The 10,956-nt window shown below is 41.5% G+C and overlaps 1 protein-coding gene across 1 annotated transcript; it reads left to right on the plus strand.

Moving 5' to 3' along the window:
- On the plus strand, window positions 387–5,856 carry LOC8078164 (50S ribosomal protein L15). The gene is made up of 4 exons (XM_002455454.2): window positions 387–928; window positions 3,950–4,033; window positions 4,108–4,197; window positions 5,254–5,856. Exons 1-4 carry the CDS (start codon window positions 509–511, stop codon window positions 5,536–5,538), a joined length of 879 nt encoding a protein of 292 aa, XP_002455499.1. The 5' UTR covers window positions 387–508; the 3' UTR covers window positions 5,539–5,856.

Raw genomic sequence — 10,956 nt, forward strand, 5'->3', positions numbered from 1 at the left:
CCTAGGATTTTTGCCAAAATCACAAAATTGAGCCTCCAACAAATTGGCAAAACTACTTGGCAAATTGGGATACACATGATGCTAAGCGATGGAGGACTTGGCATATTTGCCAAGTGAAGGGGGAATTTTGCCAAGCTCACAAAATTGTCAAGTAGTTTTTTCAACTTGTTGGAGGCTATTTTTTGTGGTTTTAGCAAACTGTTGGAGTTGCAAGACGTCAGTGTGATTCGGTTTTTTATATGGTGTTAAATCAGCATCCAAACTACCTAAGATGTATTGTTCTAAAAAAACTACCTAAAATGTATTATATATATATAATATAAAAAAACTCTTAAAAGTTGAGGGTAATATAAAACTGATTTTGTAGAGAAGCACAATTGAGGGCAGAATTGATCGACCAACAGTTGGAGGCGGCAAAATTGGAAACGTTTTCCCCAAACACAAATGAACCCTAACCCCGGCCAACCCGAACCGGAGAGGTAGCCAACCCGCAAGCAACACCGCTACCATGTGGCGCCGCGCCTCCCGCCTCCTCCTCCGCACCACCGCCGCCATCCCCACCCGCCGCCTCCTGCCTTCACATCCGCCGCTACCCCTCGCCCCAAGGGTGGCCTCCGCATCCTCATCCTACGCCACAGCCGCCGCAGCCGCGGCCGCGGCGGCAGTGTCGGCGCCCGCGGCGAGGGCGCCACGTACGGTGGGGACCCTGCTGCGGCTCAACGACCTCCGTGACAACCCGGGCGCGCGGAAGCAGAAGACGCGCAAGGGACGCGGGATCGGCTCCGGCAAGGGAAAGACGGCGGGCCGCGGTCACAAGGGGCAGAAAGCGCGCGGCACCGCTAGGTTCGGCTTCGAAGGCGGCCAGACCCCGCTCCGCCGCCGCCTGCCCCGCCGGGGATTCAAGAACCCCTTCTCACTCACATTTCAGGTCCGTCCCATTCCTGCAGCATCTCCTGCTTAATTACCCCCTTTCATTAACCATATCCTCGCATCAGGTGTTCGGCCCCGTCCTCATCTCTGGCTATTCTTGTCTTCTATGACATATGGGCATTTTCATTTTTTGTTTCCAATCAGTATATCGATGTGTTCTAGTTATTTCCTCAAATGGTGCTTGATTGAAAACGCTACTTGTATGATACAAAATGCTATTGATTTCTGTGATAAAAAAAAATGACGCTTGATTGAAAAATGCTGCATAGTTATATGCAGGCCCGTACCTAGAATTTTGTGGCCCTGAAGCAAAACATAAAATAGGGCCTCTATATTTAGACAAATAAAATAGCTGAATTAGGTTTCATTATCTAATGGTTACAATTATCAATAATAAGAACTATAATAAGTACTCCAAGGTTCTATATTTGTCAACTAAGGGCTTATTTAGATGCATTCAAAAACCCAAAAGTTTACAAGATTCCCCGTCACATCGAATCTTGCGGCACATGCATGGAGCATTAAATATAGATAAAAAAATTACTAATTACACAGTTTACCTGTAAATCGCGAGACGAATCATTTAAGCCTAGTTAGTCCATGATTGGACAATGTTTGTCAAATACAAACGAAAGTGCTACAATGTCCAAATCCTAAAAATTTTTGCATTTAAACAAGGCCTAAGATGATCTCGTTTGTGTATGTCCGCGCTTTTATTATTGTCACGATTCGCAGCTTCGCCACAACATTTGTTTCACCTCGATTGATACTGCTCACTAATAGTAATAGGAATAATCAAATCTCTCCATAAGTGATGGGGGTAAATACTTACACGGATTCTTATGAGCCGTGTCCAAAAACTAAATAAGCAACTAACACTTAGGCTAACTAAGCTTAAACTAACTAGAGTACTAGACTTAATGACTAAATACCGATTAAGGGGCCCTTGATTTTTGAGGGCCTGGTGTGGTCGCGCCACTTGCGCTGCCAATATACGGGCCTGGTTATATGGTACAAAAGTTGGCTTGCACATGAGATGGTCAATTTGCGCCCTGGGTTGGCAAAGTTTCATTCCTCATCTTATATACTCATCGAATGAAGGCTTTGTTATCTTCCTAGATGTTGCTATTAACAATAATGCGAAAAACAGCAAAGCCTTTTAATCCCAAGCAAGCTGGGGTAGGCTATAGATATTATAGATATTGCTATCAGACAAAGAAACTTTTCAATTTAGCCTATTATCGGCCAGTTTCCTGGACCTTTATTTATTTGACTGATTTGTGATTAAAGGTCTCAAAAGTAGCATTTATTGACTGCTTAGTATGAACAATTGAAAAAGGTCTTTCTCAGTGCTGAAAGGTCGTGGGTCTGGGCGTGGGATTTTAAGCTCCCTTAACCTTGCTTATTTTGCTTGGAGGCTGATTTGAACCTAGGACCTCTAGCATAGAAAAGTGGAGAGACTTGATCACTGTGACAGGCCTGACCTTCAGTGTGCACTGTGAAAAATGCTTAGAAAAGTTAGAATTGTGGTTTGGTTTATGTTGGTTCATGTATATGTCATTTTTAATCATTTGTTGGGATAGTGCTACCTGACCTGCCATGGGCCAATTTTGTTAAATGTTTTTAGGATCTTTAATAGAATTATTGTTCCTAAAGAAAGCAGAATGAGCTTAAAAGAAGAAACATGTCAACAAAAGATTGTAGTTTCATCTATATGGTGCAAACCCTGCTGCAATGTTGTTTCTGCAGCACAATCCTGTCATAAATGGCCTTGCAGAGATGTAGGTGGATGAAAAATCAACGAAACCTAAACATGCTGAAATAATATGCTGTAACTTTGCTACTTTGCTCTTCTTCCTTAGTTTGGTTTCTAATCTGACAGACAATATGATTGAATAAGAATGCTATTGTAGAGCCCTAGTTTTGAATTAATGACATGGACATAATTATTTGCATTAATGAATTTACTTGCCAATGTTTATGTGAACAATTGGGGAGTTGGACTAATTGAATTTGTGTTGTAGGTTAGTTTTTAGGTAGAGTATGTTTTCTTACCACTGTGGTGAACACGCACAAAATAAGAAGAGGGAAAACTAAGAGGGAAGACAATGTAACAAGAATTCAAGAAGCACTATTACATGTCTACGCTTCTATTCAATATAACCTTCTTGATACATAGTTTGCTTTAGACTTTGGCTGCATTTGGATACATGGTGGGTATGGATTGCTTGATAAGAAGGGATAAACATAAAGATTATTAGCCCTATTAAATTGGTGTGGGATAGAAAAACATAAAGATTTTTAGCCCTATCCTATTGGTTGGAAAGTTTTGGTGAGCTTGGATTATTACTTCATTGGTCGAAAATTCCCTTCATTGTATCATAGCTCTCCTAACCTGGTCCAGAATAGATGACATTAATTGGAGTGGTGGTATTGTTTGACACTCATCTTTTGTGCCATGGCAACACCAGTTGTGACGTGTCAGCGCCTAGGTTCTGAAATGAAGGGTAGATGTGATGGAGAGTAGTTGAGAAGATATTTGCATTTTGGAGGATGAATATTGTTAAGAAAGTTTATTGTATTGATGCTCAGAGGTCACATGTATAAGTTATTAACTACTAAGAATAAGTAAATCATTGATTAAATGTACAGAACTGCAAATGCCATTAGCACAGACATTATACACTACTATCATTGGCATTCACGCGCCCTTTAAGAAGCAAACACAAGGGCCAAGGAGTTTTAGAAAGGATAATGAATAGGTCATGGAGTTATCCTCATGATGTGCAACTGTTGAAATGGAAATCAATGAGCAAACAATTTTTTTCCACACCGCACTTAAAAAGCAATACTGCCTTCATGAACTGTTTTGTCTGTATATGATATGAATATATTGAGAAAATTGTGAATATTACTGATCCATCTTCATTCATGGCTTGAACCTTCTCGAAGTTTGAATTGTTTTCTGCTATAGCTGGTATGCCAATGTTTGATGTTATTATTGTTTCTTTCTAATCAGCCCTGTGGACTGGGGAAAATTGCAAAGCTCATCAATGCTGGGAAAATTGATTCCTCTGAATTGATTACCATGAAGACACTAAAGGTACATAGAATTATTTCTTGAACAATACTGTGCTTTTGTTTAATGACATCAACATCTGTATTCCACTTTGGCAGGAAACAGGTGCCATTGGGAAGCAAATAAAGGATGGCATTCGTTTAATGGGCCGTGGAGCAGAAGAAATCAAATGGCCTATTCACCTTGAGGTAAACATGATCTTCATTAAAAAAGTATTTCTACTAAAAGCAAGTGTGGAATTCAGGCCCTGTTCGGAGATAAAGTATTTTTGGAGTATTGGGTAAATACTATGGCTTTGCAAAATAGGAGTTCTTTGATTTTTGAAAGCTGCTCAGTGTTTGGATACAACAAGCATTTTAGTTTCTGAACCCATGGTTTTGTCGAAACCATAGTCTTTTTGGAGTTGGTAGAAACAACACTCGACCTCTTTTTTTTTTCTCAAACACGCAGGAGAGCTGCGTATCATTATATTAAAAGAAGAAGAAACAGTCTTACAAAGGCTCCGAAAGCCTACTCAAACCCACACACCAGTACACAAGGAATAAATCACCGGATACTACAAACAGGACGACCAAACAACCAATGCTTCCATCATACTAAGCCTCCAGCAGAAAGCATGGAGAACCCCTTAGCTCCTGCAGAACTCCAACAGTAGGCTTCATCGACCTCTTTTTTCTAAACCATGGTTTTGTATGTCTTTGGATTACAAAACCATAGTTTTCTAAATCTACGTCATCCAAACAGGCCTAGTTCTTATTTCCTTGCAATCCATCTTATCAGGATTGATATGCTTGTCTTCATTGTTCAAAAAACTAATTTGTTTTGTGTAAGACTTATATCTCCACATGATGTATCCTGTCCATAATCTGTAATCATGTTGAGTACAGATAGTAGCTTTGTTTCCTAAAGGTGATTTGGGAGTTCAATTTCCTTGTAATCCATATGTGGCACCACAAACCAAATGCATAGACATGAACATTTGAGTACTGATTGGTCTCTTGCTAGAGATGATTAGGTAGTTTAGCTTATGATGAATATTTGTCATCTTTTACTATTATTACCATTTGGTATGAGCCCAGCTATCAACTAATACTAAATGATCTTGAATTGCAAGATGTAGGCAACTGAAAAGGCAAAATGATGATTTTTCTTTCAGTAGTCTTCTGATACCATTTGCGGTTGTTGTCATCATTTCGCAAGTTGAGATATCCATTCTCAAACAGCAGATGCACTGAATATTGTAGGTGTCAAGGGCAACTGCAAGGGCCAAAGCTGCCGTGGAAGCTGCTGGTGGGACAGTAAGGCTGGTGTATTACAACAAACTTGGATTCCGGGCGCTCCTGAAACCTGAGTGGTTCGAGAAGAAGGGCCGCCTGTTACCAAAAGCAGCAAGGCCTCCGCCCAAGCAGCGAGACAAGGTCGATAGCATTGGCCGCCTGCCGGCACCAACAAAGCCACTCCCCTTCACTCCAGAGGAGCTGGAATTTGCAGCCAAGCGTGATGCCGCTCGTATGACCGTGACCGCATAAGATGGGAGCACGTTGGCAGCACCTTTTTTTTTTTCTGTTCTACACAAGAAAAAAAGCATGCCCCACTGAATGTGCATCACATTAGCTTTAGGAGGACATGTATAAGAATGGGCTGTTGTATCTTTCTTTTCCCGCAAGGAATGGACTGTTATAAATTGAAGGTCCATTCCTCGGAATGAGACTTGGCATAGTTTCTGAACTTACCTTGGGGTTTGGATTGATGAATGCAGTTTTTCTGAATAGGCTAATGTATGGTGTCATTTTACTTGCCACCTTTTGATCCTGGATTGATACTTGAGGAATGTCGTTTGTCTGAAATAGGCTCATGCATATTGTTGTCTTACTGCCCACCTTTTTATCTTTGTTTCTCGATCCAGAATTTGTATCTGTTCACTTATTTACAATGGGACGAGCAACAAGTGGACACCTCCCATGGGCCAACTTTTCCTAACTATTTACCTTGGGACGAGCAAGAATGAATTCAAGTGGCGGGCCTGTTAAACCATGAATCACTAAACAGATGAACAAAAAGGCAGAGCTTTCTAAATATGCTTTCATTTTTGGTTTATTCATCTGTACTGGTAGAGTGCTCTTGATCACAAATTTACATGTGGTCTGACCATGCCATCTATAACTGGCAGTACGCAGTAGTCATGACTCATGAGTTGGCCTCTTACTGACTCAAAACACTAGATGACACTGCATTCATGGCTAAGCATGCGTCTTATATATTGGAAAGCATCTCGATATGTTATTTGTATCGGTATATGTATGCGATAAACACAGGCAGATGCAGCGTTGTTGATTCATCACCTCGGACTGACACTCTGACAGTGAGAAACGAAGAGGCAATCACCTGGTTGAACCTGGCAAACTAGGACTGGCTGCAGCATGTGCTTTTAGACAAATTGCTGACCAAAAAAAAGGGAAGACAAACTGCTGGACAAGCATTAGTCAACTCTTGATTAAGGCCTTGTTTAGTTGGCAAAATGAAAAGTTTTCGGACACTATAGCACTTTCGTTTGTTTGTGGCAAATATTGTCCAATTATAGATTAACTAGGCTCAAAAGATTCATCTCGTGATTTACAGGCAAACTGTATAGTTAGTTTTTGTTTTTTACTATATTTAATGCTCAATGCATGTGCCGCAAGATTCGATACTTAAAAAGTTTTTGGTTTTTTGGGTGAACTAAACAAGGCCCCAGTCATAGTCAATGATGCATATTCTACTACTCCCGTTTCGAAGAACAACCTGAAGACAAATTTTGTTGCAAAGGACGCCACTATTTCACGAACATTCAGCAGAAACGAAATCAGCGGTCAATTTCCGACAGCAATTTTCTTTCCTTTTTTGGAAAGTGCATATGTTACTTTTTATTTTTGGACAGAACAATAATGGTTTCTCTTTCTCTTTTAAGGCATTCGGTTCTCTTTTCACTTTCTTTTGCTAAATCACCTGTCCTTTAATTTTTTTTATATTTTTTAAGAAGCATGTGCTCATAACTTATAAAACGGAATTAAAAAGCATAACGTTCACGATAAACTTAACAGTACTAACTTAGCAGTGTTTCTAGACAACATAAGTTCGAGGAATAACTCAACATTGCTAACTTAGTCGTTCTCAAAAAAGTTATACTATATAACTTATGTACATAAGTTTACTTCCACTATTTCAAATTATAAGACATATTGACTTTTCTAAATTGAATTTACTATGTATCTAGACACAACTATATATGTATATACATAACAAAATCAATATATGTAGAAATATCAAAATATTTTATAATTTGGAATAGAGGGAGACATAATTTACACAATACAACATATGTATATAAGTTACACAACTAATACGCTAGTGTATATAGAAAGTTACACAGTTATTATACACAAACAAAAGTTATACAATACAACTTAGCATAATAGGTTAGCAGCATAACTTAGCAGAATAAATTAGCAATATAACTTATATGTTATAAGTTAATATAAATAAATTGCTACTAGAAAAATAAAAATCTTCGAAACATACAGAAGTGGGTTCTAGTTTTCTCGTCACGTTGAACACAACGGTTGAAAGCCCTAGTTTGGTTTTGGATAATTGATGAAACCCTAGTACTAACCTCTATACTAAGTGTGTGTAGACTTAATGAGGTTGGTACATGCCAAGTGATGGAGCAAGTGATGATCATGGTGATGAAGGTGATGACCACAAGATGATCAAGTGCTCAACTTGGAAAAGAAGAAAGAGAAAAACAAAACCCTATGGAGATCAAGGCAAAGGTATTACTTAGGGTTTTTGTTTTGGTGATCAAGACACCATAGAGGGTGTGATCACATTTAGGATAGATAGCCGTACTATAAAGAGGGGAATTCTTTGGCTAAGCGGTTATCAAGTGCCACTAGGTGTCATTGTTCATGTGCATGTATTTAGAACCTAGTGAGCTAACTTAACTCCTTCAAAGAAAATGATTGTGAAAATGCTAACACACGTGCACATGTTGGTTTACACGTTGTGGTGTTGGCACACTTTGAGAAGGAGGTGGAGTTTAAAGGGTAGAGAGAGGATGGGTTCCTCTCTCCCTCCCGCCCGCAATAGAAAATATGCACTTCATTTTCTCAAAAAGCGCCGAATCCCGCCAAGCTCGGCGGGATTCGGCGCTTTTTGAAAAAATAAAGTGCATATTTTCTATTGCGCCAGTGGGAAAATTTGGAGAAGTCGCGGGAGTGTTCCTCGCAGAGAAACACTCACCGGACGCTGGCCTTTGAGGCACCGGACGTTGTGGCTGAGCGTCCGGTGTGCTGTGGTGCTAGGGTTAAGCACCGGACGGTGAACACCGGACGCTGGGGAGCTCCTGTTCACGCGTCCGGTGCTATCTGACTTCGGTCGGAGTGTTTGACCGGAAGCACCGGACGCTGAGGGAGCGTCCGGTGTGCGGGCGTTTTGCGACCCTCTCTGCGCATGGGTCCGATGAGCACCGGACGCTACCGGTGCTTAGCGTCCGGTGACCCGCAGGTTTGTGGAACTCTCTGTGCATGAGTCCGGTGTGCACCGGACGCGTCCGGTGGTAACTTGCCCAGCGTCCGATGCTCTGCAGGTTACCGTTAGACTCTGACACGCGGCTGACGTTGGAGCACCGGACGCAGGTGTTGAGCGTCCGGTGCCCCTTTAAGAGTGTCCGGTGACCCCGTGTTTTGCCCAGTGAAAGAGCCAACGACTCTATTTGCTTGAGGGGCTATAAATACGTGTTTGGCCGGCTTAGGGCTCACTCTCTTGGCATTCTTGACTACTAGACATCCTTGTGAGCCTAAGCAAACACCTCCCACTCATCTCCTTCATAGATTATACATCTTTGTGAGATTGCGAGTGATTCCAAGTGCATTTGCTTGAGTGATTGCATCTAGTGGCACTTAGGGATCGTTCTAGCTGCGGTTTTCTTGTTACTCTTGGTGGTTGCCGCCACCTAGACGGCTTGGAGCAGCGGAGGAGGATTGGCACGAGTTGGTGATTGTTTGTGGCCATCTCCCGGTGATTGTGAGAGGTTTGTGCCTACCTCGGCGGAGTGCCAAAGGCAACATTAGTGGATTGCTCGTGTCATTGAGCTACCTCACTTGTGGGTAGGTTCTTGTGGTGTCCTAGTGAGGACGAGGTTCGTGCTACACCTCTTAGCCACCGAACCACCAAGTGTTGGTCGACACAACGGGGACGTAGCGTGCCGGCAAGCACGTGAACCTCGAGAGAAAATCGTGTGTCTCCATTGTGATTGTACTTTGGATTTCTCCCGGTGATTGGACTTCATATTATTGATTGGTTCATCCCCTCTACGCGGTGGTATAAAGATCAAACGTTCTCTCTTACTTTCTTGCAAACTAGAGTAGCTTGCATACTTGTATAGAAACTTTAGGTAGCTCTCTAGTGTAAGTAGAGACATAGCTCTTGTGTGCCTAGTGATAATATCAACTAGAATTGTTGGATAGGTGGCTTGCAAACACTCCTTAGAGCTAGAGCAAAAAGCTTTACTTTGTTATTTACTAACCTCTTGCTCTAGTGAATTTGTAGAACTTTTTAATAGGCTATTCACCCCCCCCTCTAGCCATATTAGGACCTTTCAACGGTGTAGACGGAATTAAAAATAGATACATCATTTAAAAGTTATAGTAATTTGAAATAAATGGTTTGCTTTTTTTTCATGATGACATCAAGCACAAAGAGAAGTAGGAGGAGGGGGAAGGAGGGTGGACGACCGGCATGTATCGTTCGCTGGATATCGTTCACTAGATTCAAAACTACTGAACGACCGTAAGAATGGAATTGTGCGTAAAATCATCAATACCAGATACCGTTACGCCGAAGATGTACTGCATGTAAACTGCCGAATAACACAACCGGGCCGACAACGTTGTGCAGACAAGTATGGAGAGTAACACATATGTTAGCATATGAACACATTATGGGGCGTTCCGTTTATTACAATTAGCATTTGCAGATTTAATTATTTACGCTACCTCTCACCAAATCGTTGGGCCGCAATGTGCGCTCTAATCCTTTTGTTAGTTCCCAAAATCCATCCACTCAAAGTGTGGCACAAACTTACTCTTTATGAGTAGTAGGCATAAGCAGTCTGTTTAGTTTAAAAATATGGCCTAGCAAAAGGAGTAGAGAGAGTTCCTTTGTCAGGGAAAGAAACAAGATCAGTGCTACCATAACAATTCTGAATGTCTGCTTGCAGTGAAATATAGTGCTGTGCTCTGATTAATACTTCCAAATTTAACTCAGTTTGTTTGTCATCTCTCACAGTGATCATGTCACTGCCAAAGCTGAATGCACTCCTTCCAAGTTCCAACCAAATATGGTGTTGCCAAAAGTTACAGTTTCCGGCTATAAATGCCATGAATCAAAGGGATCGCGAGGGTGACAATGACATACAACATCTGACAAAGAATTCCTGTCCTGTCCTACATACAATAGCTAGACGCATCGAGTCCTTTGTTTCAGTAACATCCTTCTATGTAGGCAGTAGGCTGTAAATGATTATTGCTCTGCCAGGCGGCCACCAGCAAGAGAATGGCTCGAGCTGATGCTTGGTTTCTCCAATCAGATAACGAAAACAATTGCAGCAGAGTAACCGATTGACTGCAGGCCTTAAACTAATCTCCAGCTAACGCTATCTGCTATCATGCTAGCATGATATACCACTCTACTAGCAGTAGTGCATCTTTTTGCTAGGTAGATATAGCTAGAGTACTAGGTAGCTCCCCTCATCTCTACTCTACTAGCTACCGACCTGTCTAAACCCTGAGAGTGCATATATGCAACGTACACCACATGCGTCAATGGCGAAACAGTACGCTGCTGCTGCTAATGCCCTTGTTTAGGCGCGCGCCAAATGGACCACTCCAGCACCATCGACTCCATCTTGT

Source organism: Sorghum bicolor, chromosome 3 (genome assembly GCF_000003195.3).
Source record: "Sorghum bicolor cultivar BTx623 chromosome 3, Sorghum_bicolor_NCBIv3, whole genome shotgun sequence".
Lineage (NCBI taxonomy): Eukaryota > Viridiplantae > Streptophyta > Magnoliopsida > Poales > Poaceae > Sorghum > Sorghum bicolor.

Excerpts from the sequence above, each read along its gene's own strand:
- LOC8078164 (XM_002455454.2), top strand. The coding sequence starts at position 509 with ATGTGGCGCCGCGCCTCCCGCCTCCTCCTCCGCACCACCGCCGCCATC. Across the intron at positions 929-3,949 it reads CCTTCTCACTCACATTTCAG|CCCTGTGGACTGGGGAAAAT; the intron begins GTCCGTCCCATT and ends CTTTCTAATCAG. Across the intron at positions 4,198-5,253 it reads AATGGCCTATTCACCTTGAG|GTGTCAAGGGCAACTGCAAG; the intron begins GTAAACATGATC and ends TGAATATTGTAG.